Source organism: Ammospiza nelsoni, chromosome 14 (assembly GCF_027579445.1).
Source record: "Ammospiza nelsoni isolate bAmmNel1 chromosome 14, bAmmNel1.pri, whole genome shotgun sequence".
NCBI lineage: Eukaryota > Metazoa > Chordata > Aves > Passeriformes > Passerellidae > Ammospiza > Ammospiza nelsoni.
The window spans coordinates 15,287,004-15,305,816 of NC_080646.1; the positions used below are offsets into that span (position 1 = coordinate 15,287,004).

Below are 18,813 nucleotides of genomic sequence, written 5' to 3' on the forward strand. Positions count from 1 at the left end.
TGTGTCTACACAAAAGTCACATAACAGGCAAAACCAGTGGCAAAATTGCATTTCTCACATTAAGGTAAGGGTCAAAAACTCCTAATATGCAATGGTTGTCACTGTTCCTTAGATTAAAAAAATCCCCACTTTTATGCTGGTGGACTTTATTTGCTCTATTTGAAAAGGAACTGTATTTTGGTATTGCAAATGTGTGAGAACTGCTGAGTTATTCTGCATTGTCTGGTAAAGCTGTTACGCAACATCTGCACTTTTATTGCCACTTGAATATTAGTCATAGAGTATGAAATTCAGTAACAAGCTAAATTTGAGGCCATGTAGCTCTTGAAAAAAATGATGGCACAAGCCTCAGGGCGTGCATCTTACAGAACAGAAAATTGGAGGACAGGCTGGACACGAGCTGGCGGTCAGTGCATGCAGCGCAGAGAGCCAGCCTGGGCTGCAGGGAGAGGGGGCTCCTGCCCATCAGTGAGAGCCCACCTGCAGGGCTGCCCCTGCTCAGGAAGGACGGGGAGCGGCTGGAGTGAGGCCGGGGGAGGCCACCGAGCTGACCACAGGGGTGGAGCAGCCCTGCTGTGAGGAAAGGCCGAGAGAATTTCGGGGATTGCTCAGCCAGAAGACAACATTCAGGGTGACTTGACTCTGGCCTTCCAGCACCTGAAGGGAACCTACAGGAAAGATGGGGCATGAGCATGAAGTGATAGAGGACAAGTGGGAACGGGTTCAGATTAGAAGAGAGCAGGTTTAGATTAGCTATTAGAATGTTCTTCGCTGTGAGGGTGGTGAAGCACAGGTTGCCCAGAGAAGCTGTGGATGCCCCATCCCTCGAAGTGTTCAAGGCCAGGTTCGATGGGGCCTGGAGCAATGTGTTCCAGTGGAAGGGGTTGGAAGGGGATGCTCTTCAAGGTCCTTCCACCCCTCAGCCCTGCCCGGGCTCCGCAGGCCGCTGTGTGCCGGGCCGGGCCGCGCCTGGCCGCTGCCCTGGGGCGGCCGGCTGCCTGCAAAGCCCGGCGGGTGGGGAGCGGCGCGGAGCGGACGGGAGAGAGGGCGGCTGCCCGCAAAGCCCGGCCCGGCCGCGCGCGGCGCGGAGCGGGAGGCCGTCCTTAAGATGGCTGTTGTGCGCGGGACGCCGCCGCTGTAGCGCCGCGAGGAGCTGCCCGCCCGCCCCGCTCCGCCGCGCCCGCCATGGAGTGCCCGCACCTCGGCTCCAGCGTCTGCATCGCGCCCGACTCGGCCAAGTTCCCGCAGGGCTCGCCCTCCTCCTGGTGCTGTAGCGGTGAGTGCGGCCTGCGCTGCGCGGCCCTGCCGGCCCGAGGTGGCCCGGCCGTTCCTTTGTCCTCGCTGCCCGGCGGCGGGAGGGCGCCCCGCGGGCGGGGGAGGGCTCGGGGGCGCGGGGGAGGGCGGCAGCCACGGCCCCCACCCGGCGGGGCCGCCCCGCGGGACCCTCTGAAGGGGGCTGCGCCTTCCAGCCGCCGCTGCGCCCGCGGGGGAGCCGCGTGTCGAGGCAGGAGCGGGGGCTGCTCTCCGGCCCCCGGCCCTGCCCCGGGCTACCAGCGCGGTACCGTCCGGCCCGGAGTGGGCAGCGGACTTTGTCCCGCCGGGACCAATGTCGGACACCGCGGAGCTCTGCGGGGCCGCGCTCCGCGCTCCTTTTGTCTGCCGGAGGAGCTGCGTGCTCGGTTCTGTCCCGGGACCGCGGCTGAGGGGAGAGGAGCCGCTGGCAACTGCAGGGTCAGTGCGTTCTTCAAATTGGTCTGAGATTACTTTCCTTTTTTTGGTGTTTTTTTTTTTTTTTTTTTTTTTTTTTTAATACACGTTTTTGGAATGACTTTAGAGAGTGTAGTTTTAGTAAGACTGTTGCGGCTTAAGGCGTCGCTTGGGACCCCCCTTCAGGCCCAGGAACATCTCAGTGAAGGTGAAGGTCTGTGGGGTTTGGGAGTCATGCTCACCTGCCTGTGAGTCGGCAGGAGTGAAGAGGTCGGGTTTTTTTTAGTATTTTGCTCATTGATTTACTAATGCAAATAATCCTGTCATCACTACTGTCCCTCACATGATCTTGTTTGTTCAGAGGCATTCCCTTTAAACGTGCCGTGCGCCAGGTGTTTTACACTTGGCTTTCTCCGCAGATGACCCCCGATGTTTGCTGTCGCTGTTTGTTCGCTGTAGTTGTGTTCAGTTGTGCTCCGTGCGAAAGCGGACACGGCTCTGTCGGTTCCACTGGGACATAGGCCCTGCCCAGAGTAGCGGCGGGACTTGTGCCTGTGGGCACTGGAGAGAACGAGAGAAATGCTCCTTTGGGAATGACCGACCAGGGAGCACTGAAGGGCTGGGTGTATTTTAAGGTGTTCCTTTTTTTTTTTAAAGGAAAGATGGTTTTCCTTTGTCTCGTAGTGTCAGTGCCTTGGTGTGGGAAGGCTGCTGCTTACTTAACTTGTTCCTGATTGCAGTTTCCGGGAGCCAAGGTGTGGTAGTGTTTCTGCTTCCTTTTGCAAAACCAGTTATTTTTCTCTGTAATGCTTTTGGTTTAGAGAATGTACACTTTACAGTGGAGTCACGTGGAGAAATGATTAGAAGGAAAGGAGGAGTACAGGAAAAATTGTTGTCCCTAATGTTTTTTTTATAAAAACAAACAAATTATTGACAAGAAGTTTAACTCTGTAAGTTATCTTCAGAATATCACGGGTAAGTAGTGTTGTCAACGAGAAGCATATGGCAGTAGGGAACCACCCTTCAGAGAACTTTGATAAAAGTACCAAAAGTAAAAAGATATTCAGAGGTATTAATATAACTTCATAGCTTAAAATAATAGCCAGTTTATGGATACCCTCCTATGCATTCTGCTTCTCAGCAAAGAAGTTCAGCACTTAGAACAAATTTTTCTTTGTTGTTCGGAGGAGTTTCTCCCAAACCAGCACTTACAGGGAGAGCCAACTGCTGGGCAATCACCAGAGTTATTTTACAGCACTGAGGCAGGAGTAAGATGTGAGGGCTTTTTGGGAACTGAATAATGATGGCACCGCATCTAAGGGAGTTTTTTGTTTGTAATGCTTTTTAAGAAAATAAAGATAAATGACACAGTACTCGCGTAGATAGCTGTAGAAGTCTTAACAATGGCTAGAGGAAAAAGCTAAGTACATTGTATTTAGGGCAGTCCAGTGAAAAAACAGCAGGCTCTTGTTACTTTAAAGCAAATGAAATTGTGGGGTTTTTAAAAATACCTCTTGTATTTCTACTGGTATACTAAAGCTGTAGTGCCTCAGTTCTCAGTTCCAGCTAGCAGTATGTGATTATTGCTACATTAACTGCTTAATGGTATGTAGAGTGCTGTCTTCTTGTTTGTACTCGTTTTGGTGACTTTTATTTTTTTTTAAAGATATGTAGTACTGGTTTATGTCAAGTCACACTAGATACTATGTCTTATTTGATGGAACGTTGTAATATAAAATTAAACAGTCAATGCTGCATGTAAATGAATACCTTGTCAAAATTTAATGCATTTGCTATCACTTTTGATGCTATTTTCTAAGATTGTGTCGTTTTAGTTCTGTTTGGTGGTGGTAGTGTCCCAGTTGTTGAAAAATATTTGGAAGGCAGTTTTCTGCAGTCTGTAATTACAGAGCATCTCTCATCAAGTATGCTGTCTTAAACTAACTCAGGACTTGTCAGTCCTGTTCGTAATTGTTGCTGACCTTCCCAGAAAAGGATAGTGATCCAGGAAACTTTCTGGCAGCCACCTGATGTGCCAGTGATAGCAAAATGTTGCAGAATAGGTTGGAGAGTGAGTTTTAGTTCAGACTGCCAGTGGCTATTTTTGTCATTATCTGAGGTTCTAGAGATTTGTGGAGCTGTAGCTGCCATGCTGAGTGATGTACACTGGTCAAGTATCTTTTCCTTGTCTCTCCCCAAAAACTCTTGATTGCAACAATAACTTCACAAGGTAATATGGAGGCACTTTTAAATATTGTTACTTGATCTTGAATATTGTGTCACTGTGTAGTGGAGGAGTGTTGCATTTGGTGCTGGTATTTGGCAGCCAGCCTTGCTGAAGGCAGCAAGTCAGAGGAGTGTGTGCAGCCTGAGCTGCTCTCCGATGGCCTGAATAAGTTTCCCTTGAAAGCTTCCTGCCAGAGCTGTATTAGGCCTTGTGATGAAGGAAGATTCTCAAAAAAGCACTGGGAGGAAGCATTGCCAGCAAGGGTGTGATCCAAATATCAACGGGTTTGCTCTCAGTTAATAAGTAATGCATATGTTCATTTTTAAGTGTCTCTGCTTTCTGTTACGCTCCTGTTAGGTAGTTTGGAAATCAGAGAGTTTAGGGCCGCCCATTCAGAAAGTGGTGTGCTTTCCCCTGGGTGTTTAATCCTGTCAGGCCTGCTGTGTACAGGAAGCAGTGCAGAAAGCAGCAAAGCAGTATTTGCTTTGAGAAGCTTCAGAATTATCAAAAAAGAGTGCAGAATGTTTTTTGTTGGGCTTTTTTTTTTTTTTTTTCTGCAGATCTACAGGCAGGTTGTTGTTGTCATTGGGCATTTAGGAGGAGATATATATGCAAAGTAGAAATGTATAGAAACTGAAAATGGCTTTGAATCAGTGCTGTCATGTGAAATAATGTGGGCAGATATCTGGTAATCCCAACTGGAGTGCAGTTTTTCCATGCACTTTAATGTCTGAAACTTGTGCTGAAGCTGGAGGCAGAGTAGCTGGAGGCACTGGTGGTTCTGTGTCAGACTGAAGCTGTTGCATTTGTACGATGTGCCACACCTTCTGCACTGTTGTGCAAATCGTGTAATTATGAAAAGTACTCTGGAACAGCTCAGATGTGGTATTTCTCAACAGCTTTTCATGGACTCATCAAACCACAGGGAGCCCTGCCCCACCTAAGTGAGATTGCAATCTTGTAAGCACACCTGCGGAAGTCTGGAGCAGTTTTCCAACTTTTTTCCGTGTGGTTGAGGATTCATTGTTCTCACTGGGCTCATTGGTTGTTCAGTGTAGAAGTTGAAGTTCCATCTTTAGAAAAACAACTGTGGACTGATAGGATTGCACCTGCTGAAGTAGAGATTCTGTGATTTTGGGGTTTTTTTAAGGGGAATTGCACTTGTGAAGGATGCTTATCACTGTCAGTTGAATGCTTTTTTTCCCCGTTAAAGAACACAATTTTGTTAAGTATTGAAGAGCAGTTCTGGCTCTAGACTGGTGTTTCCTGCAAAAGCTGAATATATGCGCTGAATATATGGCATCAGTTTTTTGCATTCTGATTTCTGTTGCATAAGAGCTGTAATTGCACCAATGGTCAGAAACATATGCTGTGGGATTTGGAAATGACACGGGGAATAAGAAAGCCAGGAGAGCCAGCACGAGCAGGCTTTTTGAGGTCTCACGAACAGTGATTATGCTGAGTTAATGACTTTCTTTGTGCGTCTTTTAAGTTACTAAAATATTTGGTGAATTCAGTTTGTTCAGAATAGCCCCAGATATCCCTGAGTGCTTATTTAGATTTGAGATCAAATGTTTTGGGCTGAGCAGAGCTTTCAAGAATATCACTGCACTGGATCAGGCTGCTTTTGATGGTTTTTTTTTTTTTGTTTGCTGCTTCCCTGCCCACCCCCATCAGATTTGGTTTTCTCAGTTAAATTAGTCTCACTGTTCTGCTTTCACTGGGGTGGATAATGCCATTCTGCCACACTGTGATTTTTGGCTTTGGACCATTGCAGTCAGTGCCAAAACAAGTGTAGTATAAAAGCACAGGTACAGACTTTACCCTCTTGGCTTTCCTTTCCATCCCAGCTGCTTCTTAGTGTTCCTTCTCCATTTCCATAAGTAATTCTGTCTCTGTCTGCTTTTCCAGTTTTATTACTAGAGGTCCTGATTTCTTCTGTCTTTTCATTATTACTGTAATATGGGAGGAGGGAAGACTTGCTGAAACTGGAGAGGGCTAGGTAGGACCTTATTCCTAAGAAAACTTCAGTTCTCTGCGTGCAAACTCAGGGTGAGATCATGGACAGTGTGTGGACCTAATGGTCTGTATTGTGTGTGTGAGGATTATTTGTTGCCCTATATCTGGAAAATTAATTGGGCCTGGAAATTACCAGATTTATTCTGAAATTTAAAAAACAAAGTAAATATATTTTTAAAATTACCCCTTTTAATTTAGTAATTTCAATTTCAAAGTTGGGTACTCTTGCACCTTTTCGTTTCTCTGGGCTGCTTCTATGCAGGAATGCTTGTAACTCTATAGGTTGTAATATCTCCTTAGATTCATTCCCTGATTGTTGTTTTAAGTTAGCTTGTTAGATTTATGTTCTTTCAGACTCAGACTTGTTTTCTTTAAAATTGTTGGGGTTTTTTTGTTTTGTTTTTTTTCCCTGTTTGAATTGGTTACTGATGTGTGAACTGACCATGGGGTGAGCAGCTACCCTGGCCTGTGAGGTAGAGCACGCTGCTTTGGAACCAGTACTGTTAGAAGATACACATTTATTGAGATAGGATAAAAGTCTTCATTTTGGTCTCAAGTTAGATAGAAATTTTCTTTTAACTGCAAAAAAGAAGCGAGTCTTTCAGATGCTTAGTATCTTTTACAAGTCAGTAAATTTAAATTGGTGGTGATTAATATTTTCTAGATTTTCTTTTGAAAATTGTGTTTATGTTCTACACAACACTCATAATCTATCACAGAATTTGAGCATTAGATTGGGAAAGAGGTGCTTCAGAGTAAAGAAGTAGACGTTTAATACGTTGCCTTTGAGAAATTAGATCTAATGTTCATGATGATTTTGAAGATCAACTTTGAAGGGCAAATTTTACTGACTGTTGTAAGTATCCAGTGCTTTGAAATGGCTCTTCAAAGTGTCTGACATTGTGGAAGCAGGATGAGACACTCGTGTGCATGGCAGACTCTTGATTTTCCTCAGATTAGGGTAAATCTCATTACAGCTGGTTTCAGTGTAGGCAGGATGATTTTCACACGCCTTTCCCAGGCTCTTCAGGGTGTGCAGGTGTTTAACAACGTCAGTGCATTATGCTTTGTTTGTCTGATGGTGTCAGGGTGCTGAGGCTGGCACACTTAGACTTGCTAAGTTTGGGGGTCTTTGTCACGTGTGTCTGAGGTTGACAGAGTAAAAGTTTCAGACCCAGTGTTTGGAATGAAGTTAAGCTTTGAGCCATTTCTTATTCGATCAGTAACACTCACTTCATTTAGTACCTTGTTCATGCTTTGCTTTCTGTTTTAACTAACATTCCTTACCTAGGTAAAAAAAAAGTGATTAAAAGCCATTAATTAAAATACTCCATGAAGGTTAGAAAGTGCAATTTAATAAAAAATTTGGATCGGAAAACTAGTTAAGGCTGTTCTGATTTATACTTCAGTATTGTTGGAGGAAACAGATTTTATTGTAGAGTGAATTGGAATTGCTTTATGGTGCCCTTGTTATGGGAGTAGTGTAAGATTTTGTCCTTAAAAGTTATTTTCCTCGGTTATAAGAGGATGTGTTAAATGGTACTTGACATGATGAGGACACTTGGCAGTGTACTCATCTCACTTAGCAGTCTTATCTGGTATGTCAAAGCAATCCTCTGGGGTTACCCCCTTTGGAATATCTTGCATCATTTTGGATCTTGTAGTTTGAGATTTCTGTGGCAGATTTAATTACCCAGCTGAATCTAATCCCAGTTCCCCCAGGCAGCCTGGCAGAAAAGGTGGTGGTGGTGGTTCTGGAAGTTGGCCCGTCCCGTGGTGCAAGCAGACAGCTTTCTGCCTGGGAAGCAAGGTGATACCCTCAGGTTTGAGATGGGGGTTGAAGGTCCTTATCAATATCAAACAGGGAAGTTCTGATTTTCAAGGTAGTTCATAGGTGGGAATATGAGCATCTGCTTATCTGTGTCAAAATAGGTGTCTTTTCTGTGAGAAACAAAGGTCAGTCTTTAAAATTTTTAGAAGTTTAATAAGGGATGAAAGGGATAGTACCCAGTGCTGGGGTGTGTGACAAACTGCTAGAAGCACACCATTAGCTGTAACAACTCTTCCTATGTAATTTCTCCTTGCATTGGTCCAGTGTGTATTAACGAATATTATATATGTTCAGACATTCCTTTGAGTTTACATGTTCCAAGAATTCTTTATCAAGTTTGACCCTTGACCTCAGCTTCTTAGAGTACGTGCCAAAATGCAGATGGGATTTTGAGAATCTTGTATTTTATTTCTTCACAAGGCCCCCTGGTCTGTGATTTGACAGTTGCTGTTAGCTGAAGGGTCTGTGGTATATTCTTCCTTGTGCTTTGGGTGGTATTTGTCTGGTTTTTTTCCAGTGTTATCGTACAGATGTTATAGCTATTTTTACAAGTAATTTCAATCAACATTAGCTATTTCACTGTTGGCAGTCACCTACAAGAACAAAGGCATTAGTTATTATTTTACAAATACAGTTACTTCTGCAAAAGTGAGTTATAATACGCAGTACATAGCCTCTATTTTAATATTTTGAAAAAGCCTAAACTATAATGTATATATTTGTTATGCTAAGATATACAATTTACACAGAGATTAGGGTATTAACCATTAAAGGCCGACAAATTATACTATATCAAAAGAGACTACAAACTGTACTATATGAAAATAATTTACAAAAGCTAATAATAGTGAAAGACAATAACTACATAGTTATTTATAACATTTTCACACAATAACCTTGACATTTTTAATTTTTTGAGGGTTTTAGCCTTCAGTTCATGTTTTAATCTGGAAATGTTTTCGTCCACCATGCATTTCTTTTTTTTTTTTTGTTTTTGGGGGTCACAGAGATGGTTTAATGTATCTTTTGCTGGTATCGGGGAAGTAGGATTATAATAGTGGCAACTACAAAGAGATTATTACTAGACTAGGTTATAAAAAGAAAGGAAGAAAACTTCTTTCTGTCTTTCCCCTGTTTTTCTTTCTGTTCTCAGCTTGCATATTTTGACCTGCTATTAATTGCTGACTTACTCAAAATGACATTACGCTGTTGGCTTTGCTGTGTTTTTTCTGGCTGCTGTCTGAAAATGAGCATTTGTGTCTTGCTCTAACATAAAGGTAAAAGCATTCAATTTTAAAATATACGTATTTAAAATTGTATGCTAATTAATTATCAAAGTAGCCGAACAACTAAAAAATGTTTTTAGAGTGTAAAAGAGAAATAGAGGCAGTAATTAAAAAAAAAATGCTTTTGGCTATGCCTGTTCATTAAGATCAGACTGCCCCTATTGTTTTCTTTCTGTCAGCCTGTGTTTCCGTACCTTGCCCTGTGCTTTCAGGTAGGATGTGATTTTGTGATTTTTGGTGTAAGCAGGAAGATCACTGCTGACACGGCTGCGTTGTCCTGGACACGCAGCGAGATGAAACTGCCGGCAGCGGTGGCGCTGCTGTGGGCTGGCAGCTGAATGTCTGTGCGTGACCGCAGCGCTGATCCCGCCTCTCTCTCTGTCCCTGACCCCGAGCAGCGAACTCGGGGTGTCTCATTCTGTGAAAGAGTTCTTCCCATCACATGATAACAAACGGTGTCTCTGTAGCGCTTCTGGGAGCGGCCTGACTTTGGTTTGGCGCCTCCTCCCCGCAGTTCAGCCGCTTCCTGGGGACCCTTTGCCCCTGCCCAGAGGAGGTTTCCTGGCCTCCTGTCTGCTGGCCCGTCGCTGCCCCGAGTACAGGCAAACAAAACGCCCGCGTTTTTGTAACATCCCCGTTCTCCGTGTGGAATTTGGGTTGCATAATCTGAGTGCCGAGCTGAAGGCAGTGTGGTTGAGTGTGGGGAAGGGAATTTCAGGCCGATGAAGCTGATCACCTCGCTCTCTGATATTCTGCAGCATTAGGAGTGTGTTGGGCACTTCAGTGACCTCCCTATTGTGTGAGAAGTTCTGCACCTACTCCTGCTTTATATTCTCACACAGGTGTTTAGTGTATCTAAATTGTGCATGGTTTTCCACTGTAAATGGGAATGGTTCACTGTAACCATGTGAAATTTCTTCTATGAGACTGAGCAATGCTTTTATTTAGCACAAGGAGGAGGAACATACATGTACAGGTATGCAGGAGCACAAATAATAGTTCACAAACTATCACTAAATGACTTATCTTCTTACTAGAAACCTGATCTTTTGGATTTTAGCTGAAAGATAAAGATGGGGAAGTAACTTGAGTTTTTTTCCCATAGCTGCAAGTGAGGGTTGTTTGTTTCTTTCTTTCTTTAAATGTTCTTTGGATTTTAATTTGAATCCTCTTATATTTGAATGTGATTTGAGTGAGTCAGGCTAGGACTTGATACTGTTGAGACTTTTCTTCATTGTGAAAGAAGGTTTAACATTTTTATATGTTTAGTAATGCTTACTAGGAGACTTGCTTCCTTGCTTTGATAAAAATGTAATTGAAATTTCCTTAATATTTTCTTAATTTTTAGTTTAGTTAAATGTGTGTTAGCTCAATTTAAAACAAAACATTTTAAGTAGTATAATGGAAAACTTTTTCCCCTTCTATCTGATTTCATTTTGGCTAGAATGCTGTTTTCCTAAAATATGCAGTAAAGATGTCTTACAAATGAAAGTTATGCAACATATTGTTAAATAGAATTTTTTTTTGGTAACAGTTAAGAGTTTACAGCAAATTTAGTGCACATATGAGCTTCTTTTAATAAGGCAGAGGGAAGGAGAGAAAGAAAAACTTCTTGAAATTAAGTTTGAAAAACAAATGGGAGTGTTCTTTAAAACGTGGGCAGTAAAACCAGCTGGCTTCTAAGTGTAGAACATGTCACTGGTTTTCAAAGCCTGTAATGTTCCTTTTTCCTGCATTCTTTGTTTAGAATGGGACTTTTGTCTGCTCAGGGGTTAAAAAGATACTCTTGCAGCATTTACTTCCTTTTCCAGTCACCTGACTATTAGGCCTGATGTGTCACAGCAGAAGGTTCATGTTCTACAAGGAAGGGGTTTCTCATGTTGGTGTGTGAATTGTTGCTGGTTTTCTCTTCGCATGTTGCTGCTAGTGCAGACTGCCCAGCTCTCTTCTGCTGCAATTGTCAGGTTCTTTAAGGAGCAAAATGGGAGTCCCATTGCTAAATCATAATTAAACAGGACACTGAGAGATTTTTAAGGCAAAATTAAGGTAAAGGTATGGGAAAGGAAAAGCAGTCCATCTCTTGTAAGAGTATTATTGTGGGGTTTTTGCATAGGCTCGTGTGTCACATGGCACAGCATGGGTATGTGTTTATCACCAAGTGCTTGTGTTTGTGGGATTATTTCCTCAGCACAGTGTCAGTGTACCACTGATGCCACAAGTTTGTAAATATTGTTCCTTCTTCCTGAGTGGAGCAACAGTGGGGTTTTTTTTATTCAGTTTAGCTTGTTTTGGTTTGGCTGACCCATTGTGTGAATATACAGTGAACTGACCGGAGGCCAGTTAGTCCAGAGATGTTTCTGCGCAGGTCACTGTGTTATTGAGGTCTGTAATTGGGCCAGTAACATGGCAATGCTGCTGCAGCTCTTTCTGAGAGCTGAGCCCAGGCTGGCAAAGGCTGTGGAGACTATTGCAAATAGTTTAGTGACCCTAATCTTGTTTCTAGTCAATGTGCTTTTAACAGAAGAACTAAAGCATTTCTCTTAATGTGCTGATACTTGGTGACCTTTTCTTTAGTGCAGCAGTGAGGGGCTATTTTAAACCCTGGCTGTAAGCACAGCTCTGTAGCAGCCCTGGCCCGGGGTCACTCACGCTGTGTTCATCCCGTGGCTGTGCTGCTGCCGCATCTCTGGCGGACGCTGCATCTTGCAGGTTTCTGAACTTGGCTGCTTTACAGAAACTGCTTCCTGTGTGTCTCTTCCTTTTCCTGCTGCTTTTTTCTATTACCAGTTTTACAGCTATGCAATGTGCTGTTTAAACAAACCCATTCATTCCACAGGTCTGTTGTATATTTTTACATAGCTGTAACTTTCCTTCAGTGACAGTCTGCATCTTTGCTGTGTAAGAAATGCAGTGTTTGCCAGGAGCAGTCATGCTTCACACAAGTGTGCTTGGAGTCAGTTTTCAATAAGGAAAAAACTTCAAGCACGAAAAGTACATATTTGCATAATAATGGGGGTAGGATGGAGTGGGGACCCTGTGGTGACAGAACACCAAATTGATTAGCCTTATCCTGCTCATTCTATTTGGCATAACTCAGTGAACCTTACCTGGGTGATTTGCAAAAAGTGCAAGCTGCACGGATGTCTGAGAGTTCTCCAAGTTATGTATGAGTCTTTACTCTCCTGAGGATGGATTAATAATTCCTCTTGGTTTAAAGAGGGCTTTGCAGACTGTGTAACACATGAGTATTCAGGTTTTACTCAGAGAAATCATTCTGTAAAAGAATTCTTCCTATTACATGATAAAAAATTGGGTTTCTGAGTTTCTGAATTGAGATGATTTTGATGTAAGGTGGCAAATAGCCTCAGTTAAGATTGTGGCGTTGCAGCTTTGCTTTCCCTTTTCTTTTGATGCGTTAGTGTCGTCTTTGCCTGACCACTTGAATTTATTCTAAAAATACAGCAAATTGAGGCAGTTGTTAACTGTTTCAGTAGCCAAACTTTTGTCCAAGCTGAGAAAGCAGCCTTGGTCTGTATACCACTAAATAAGACAGATCATTTTTTTAATAGGGTTACAGTGTGTGAACTTAAGTTTAATCCAAAGTAAGGGATGCTAATGTAATGCTCTCCTCTCTTTTTTAAGTAGTGCTTAAAGAAAAACAAATCAAACCTCCAAATCACAATTGGAAAACTGATTATGGAGCTAATATATCAGTACCTATACGAATGAAACTTGTTCCTCATGATTTAGTGTGTGTGACCCGAAAGTCCAGAACACCCAAATCTGTTTCAGGGATCATCTTCCAGGGCTGTGTAATGTTCTTCAAATTGAAAAGGGATTTGCTGCGGATCACTCTCTCTCACTTCTGGCCTACTTTGAAGCTTACTGTATTCATGTCAGTACCCCATCTGAAAGGAATAATGTGCAGTGTCTTTATACATGAAGCCAAACTGTCTACCTCTAGTTTAGATTATGAGTAGTTCTGGACAGTGACTGCGATTTTGCTGTGCATTCCATGGTGCCTGTTTGATAAAGTCCTAAGTAATGCCTGAAACTTCCAGTCTAATTTAATTTATGAAGTAGGAGGATGATAACTGCTTCAGGATCTGAACTGAGGAATGCCTGGAGAGCCAGGCTTCAATGCAGTTATCTGCTGAGCCAGCCTCAGAGAAATACAGAATGCAATCTCCAGCAATGTCTTAAAAAAATCAGTTGTGTAATTCTCTGAGAACAGAGCAATTGGAGGTCACAGATTTAACTCTGGATTCTGTGTTTAATCTTAGTGGGAGTCACTTCCATGTGGTGTGAGTTCATTGTGGGTGGAGATGTTTGTGCAGAAGATAAACTACACATTTCTGATGTGATGCAATTGGGGCAAAGTTCTTCCTAAAAGTTAAAGTAAACAAATGAACCATCTTTTCCTATTCCCTGATAGGAAAGATGGAAAATTTTAGTGTATGTGAATTTTTTTTTTGGTATTGTGCAGAGGTCGGACTTGTTTGCTGGCTTTGTTCAGAACACTTAAATCTGCAGAATGAGCACTCCTCCAGTATAATTTAACACTTGACAAACAAGCAGTACAGGTATTTAAAGTACCTGAATGTGAAATGGTAATTGTCTGGTAGGGGTGGAAAGTAGGAGTAATAGTTTCCATCATAATGCTTTGACCTACTGGTTGAGAACCAGTTCCATGCATAGATGATAACATAGTGAAAGCAAACATGTTATTTCACAGTGGGAAATTTCTGCTAGGATTTTAATCCTAGGATGACCTTTTTTGTGTTCCTGACATGGAAAGTGTAAAGTAATGCTTTCTTCAAACAGCACTTAAACACAGATTAAGTGCATGAATGGTTTTGGCTTCTTTTTCTTTGCTTCTGGTTAATATTTTACATTGCTGTTTGTAAATTCAAGCAAATAATATTGGATCAGGGTAGACCAGTGGTTCCTTTAGCCCATTTTTAATTTGTCATAGCTGTTTTTAAGATCTTCCCTTTCTCTTCTGTTTGCCAGTGTTAAATTTTGGGTTTCTTGGTAATGTTTTGGTTGAATTAGACAAACTTCTTCCATGTTCCTGAGTTGAAATGTAAATCAAAGCAGCTCTACCTGACTGCCCTCTCTCTATTGCAGGATGACCATTACAGCTGTGGGAATAAGCAGCTTTAGAAATAGAAAAATTGGGTTTTGCAGAACCAATGCCAGATAGCTGAGACCCGTGAGAAAATCTGTTTCTCCAGTAAAGTATCTGAAGGAAGCAGTTCTGGAGTCTTGAGTAAAGACTTTGAAGGAATTACTTCATAAAATATTTCTGGAGAATGTGCCTTTCCCCCCACATAACACTGCAACATTCTCATTTTAAACGTGCCTTGGTTTTTTAGCTTTTGAATTGAAATGCAGCAGCTATTTGTAATAATAAAGTCAAATGCAGAAAAAAGTTGTTTAAAAAGCAGTGTACTCTTTTTTTCCCCCACCCGATTTAAATCAAAAAGGTAAAATCTGGTAGTGGAAAAATGTATTAACTCTTCTAAATAGCTGAGCTTGCCAGTTCTCTGCTGAATAAAAATTGACCCCTTCCATTAAAAATGAACATTTAATTTGATAAAGAAACCACTTTTCTTAGCCTGGTTTTCTCTGATAGTAAACTGTTAAGATCCAAGACTATGTACCGTGGTTTGTAGCTTGGTGAGCTGTATTTTGGGTTTTGCTACAAGTCCTGCATTAGCCTGCTCAGATGATCCTGTCCTGGAGCAGCTTCGGCGCTGCTTCAGTTCTTGTTTTAAGGTGTGACTCCAGAAAGGGAGGGCTGTTCTCAGCCTTTCCCACAATGAATAACAATATAAGTCATTTACATGTACAGCCAGGGTCAGTCCTGTTCTCTTTGCCTTTCTACCCCCTGGCCTCACAGACCCTCAAGCTCCCAATGCGTTTTCTCTCCTCTGTGACTCTCTTCACTGGCTGTTCCAAGCAGCAGAAATTTATGATGTGTAAAATTTAAGGGTGTGGTATCATATGCTTTAGTATTTTGGGGATAATCGAAGTTGTATTTTATTTTTGTTTTCTGGCCTTGTAGCAGTGCACTTAGCATTTTATTTTAATTTTCTCACAATATTAGTCAGGTATTTGGAAGTGTAATATTATTTTTGTAAATTCTGTGGTAATGGATAGTTGTTCATTTTTTGGTGGGTTTTTTTTTTTTTTTTTTGTTTGTTTGTTTTTTGTTTAAGCCCTTTAGCTTAAAATATCCATATTTTAAATTTTCTAGATTTAAAATATGACAGCCAAAAACATAGATAACATCTTCTGATGTCCTGAGTAGGTTGTGAAGCACAGCAGTGGTGTTACATTTTAACTTTTCAGCTGCTTGTGCAGGACTGAGGGTGAAGTCATTATGGATAAATTCTGTATCAGCACTGCAGAGTAGGAATTCACATTGTATAAATGGTCTGTATTAGTATGCATTGCCCAGTGATTTATTCTGTGTGCTGCATTATCAGATTGCCATGCTTCTTGCAAGATCTCCTGTAAAATGGTTTCTTGTAGAACAAGTTTTATGAAACATAAGCGCCATAGCTTTTTATCCTGTGTTCAAAAGAAAAAATTGGAAGGTTTGCCATGTTTTTGTCATTCTGATATTGTGTTTTAAGGTCAAGTAGACTTCATTTGTTTGACACTTTTTTTTTTAAATCTTTTCTAGTGTGCCGGTCAAATAAAAGTCCTTGGGTCTGTCTGACGTGTTCGAGTGTCCATTGTGGAAGGTGGGTACAGTGTTAGTGTGCAAATCTAATCACACCTTTATCTTTCTCCTTTGTTGCTTCACTCTGAGGCAGTTAGTTCAAAATTTCCCTGAAATAAACCTTTAACATTGTATGTTTATGCTTAACATGGTTCTTTGCTACTTTAGGAGAGTCCAGAGATTATATTCAAGATATGGGGCTTTTATTTCATTGGGTTTTTAAAGTAAAATGGGCAGCAAATTTGATTGCTGGGTTCCAAAAGTGTGTGGAGAGCTGATAGTTTAGTGGGTTATTGTAAAGTTCCATTCTGTGGAAGATGTTTCATTTGTGATAAGATGAACACATAAGAGTTGTTGCAAAGCCACAAGTTGGCACAGCTTCTTTTGAGAGAAACTGCAACTATTTAGCTGAGACTGAAAATAGCTTAAATGTACTGCAGGGTAGTTTTGGACCTAAAGTTATTGCCATAGCATGTAAGGAGTAGCTGCCCTCAGAATTCCTTCTGACTTCACCTTGATGTCTGTATTAGTTGAAGTACACCAAATAAATTGTGAAGGAATTGTATAGTCAATGCTGTAATTTATATGTCAGGATAATTGTAGAAAGTGTGCTGCTACATAAATGTTTGAGATGCACATATTACTGGAATGCAGTTAGTATTGACATTTAGGCAGTATCTGAGGTGTGAACATGATTTCTTCTGTTGGGTAACATCTGTGCTGTGTGCTGTTATTCTGGGAAAGCATCATTAAGCATAGTGATTTTGTCTTTTAAAGTGGTTTGCATAAAACTCCAGGTTTTGGTTGTTTGATCTGGGAATCAGTAAGTGCTACAGGTTTAATAATGTGTCCTATTAAGAGTTTTTGACACTGACCCTTTTTCCCCTTCTGTTTACCTATTTAATACATTTATACTTGGTGGGAGCTAAGAGAGGGGGAGATACTTCATGGTGTGCAATAAATAATTGGAATATTTTAATTGTTACTAATCTTAAAAAAATTACTACTGTCTCCAAATAGCCTTTCTTATCTGCAGTTGGTAGATATTGAGTCAGTTATTTATGCAGGTTTTTTTGTCTTTCCAGACAGCTCCCATCCTGAGAATGGAAAATAATTGAACGAGAAAATAAAATACACCTTAGGGCTCTTTTTTTTTTTAATTAAAGGTGCTTAATTTCCTGTTTATCAAACTTTGAGCATGAAAATGCTCATTGTGTCAGCAAAAGAGCTGCAGGATTTCAGATTTCTTATTCCCTTATGTAACAACAAGCTCCAGAGCCCAAGTTCATGAACTCGATGTCTGTAACATTGAATCATGCTGCAGGGTGGGAAAGCTGAAAATGGGAGCCAGCTCTCTGTTAAAGGGATCCCAAATACAAGTGCTGGGGGAGAAAAGGTAGAGCTGTAAGAGGAGTGTATGTGAAGGCAGTGCAGAGAACTAAGGGCACTACAGGTGTGGGAAAAGGGGGTGCAGGATTTTCTCAGTTGTGGAAGTGCATTGATCTGTTAGGAGCACAGATCCTGGGATTTGGTCAAGGAGATGGAGGGGCCAGTTTGGACCACAGGAGAGAGTAAAGGGGGAAAACATTACAAGATTTGGCCAGTGTTTTCACACAAATGAATTGTCTTTCTAATGCTGTTGTAAATATTGGATGCCTTTTTTATTCCTGTTTTTTTAAATGAAAAAAAATTATTAGCTCTTCAGAAGTATAAATGTCTTTCTTTTACATTTATTTCAGATATGTGAATGGCCATGCAAAAAAGCATTATGAAGATGCACAGATTCCTATGACCAATCATAAGAAAACAGAAAAACAGGAGAAAGTTCAGCATACTGTGTGTATGGATTGCAGTAGTTACAGTACATACTGGTAAGGGTTTAAACACTGTAATTTGACAACTTTTTATATACTAGAAGGTGAAAACATCAGACACTTGTGCAGTATTATATTACACACGTTTTTTAGCATTTCATCTTTTGCTTTCCAGACTTGTCTTTTTGGAACACTCTGCTTTTCCATGTGTATTGCAGCACTGTACAGTTACTGGCTATAACTAAACTCTCACATGTCAATTGTCTCAAATAGAGAAGAAACCTTCTGAAATAAGTGCTATGGGGTTAGGAGTTGTTTCTTTTTGCTTTGGGGTATGTGGAGACCCAAACCTCTTAATTGCAAAAGCTGTTTGGTTGGTGTTGCTCCTTCCATCAAGCTGGTGAGCCTTTCACATGTCCTTTATTTGTCAGAATTCAGAAGGTAAACTATTACACTAGTTCCTGTCCTAGAGATCTGAATTTGAGTTGTGTTTGTGCCTGTACTTTCTGTGAGTCTGGGAAAGTGGCTGATCCTGTCAGGAAGCAGCGTCAAGTCTCTAACAAGAGTAAGGAAAACAATCAGAAATGTTTCTTTAAACAGCACAGTGGCCTGGGCTGATTCCTTCTGTGGGGTTCTTGGTGTGATATGCACTGTTTAGGGAAACTTAATATTGATGCTGCTAATGTTGCATTCCCCATGGTCCTTGTTCCCAGAGGGCAAAGACTGGGAGTCAGTGGAAAGCTCTGCTTTTTGCCTCAGCATCCTCCATCCTCTTTCCCCTTCAGCAGACGTGTTGACAGGTGCTTCCCCATTTGCAGCTGCTCCAGGTTTCCCATGTGTTGTTACTTGTGCAGTATGGCAGAGCAGGATTTGAGCAGTGTAAACCTCAGGGAAATCCCTGTTACAGTCTTGTAAAATTACTGGATAGGTGGCTGCTCTAATGGGTATTTTATTCAAATAGTTGGGTGTCTTTTGGGTAGTTCATTAAGGAAAAAAAAGTCTGTTTTATGAAGTAGTTTTATGAGAAATGCTTTTGTAGCAAATATTTTTATCCCCTGTAAGTAAAACCCCAGTTATGTGATTTCACCTGAAGAAATGTTGTTCAGAGCAACTAAAAAACTGCTTAGATAGTGGAAGCAGCTGTAGGTATTTAAGCATAGACTAAAGGTTTGAGTAGCTTTGTGATGTAGGGGAAT

The 18,813-nt window shown here is 41.5% G+C and overlaps 1 protein-coding gene across 2 annotated transcripts in view; it reads left to right on the top strand.

The window, feature by feature from the left end:
- The first annotated feature begins 1,092 nt into the window (after positions 1-1,092).
- The window catches only part of USP3 (ubiquitin specific peptidase 3), a 38,778-nt gene continuing 21,057 nt past the window's right edge, over positions 1,093-18,813 (top strand). The window contains exons 1-3 of one of the 2 annotated variants that reach the window (XM_059481944.1): positions 1,093-1,276; positions 15,765-15,825; positions 17,543-17,674. In XM_059481944.1, the coding sequence (XP_059337927.1) occupies positions 1,186-1,276; positions 15,765-15,825; positions 17,543-17,674 (284 nt within the window). In that variant the 5' untranslated portion in view covers positions 1,093-1,185. Of the gene's footprint in view, positions 1,277-1,575; positions 1,732-15,764; positions 15,826-17,542; positions 17,675-18,813 lie in introns of those variants that run through there. The other variant, XM_059481946.1, reaches the window with a different exon arrangement.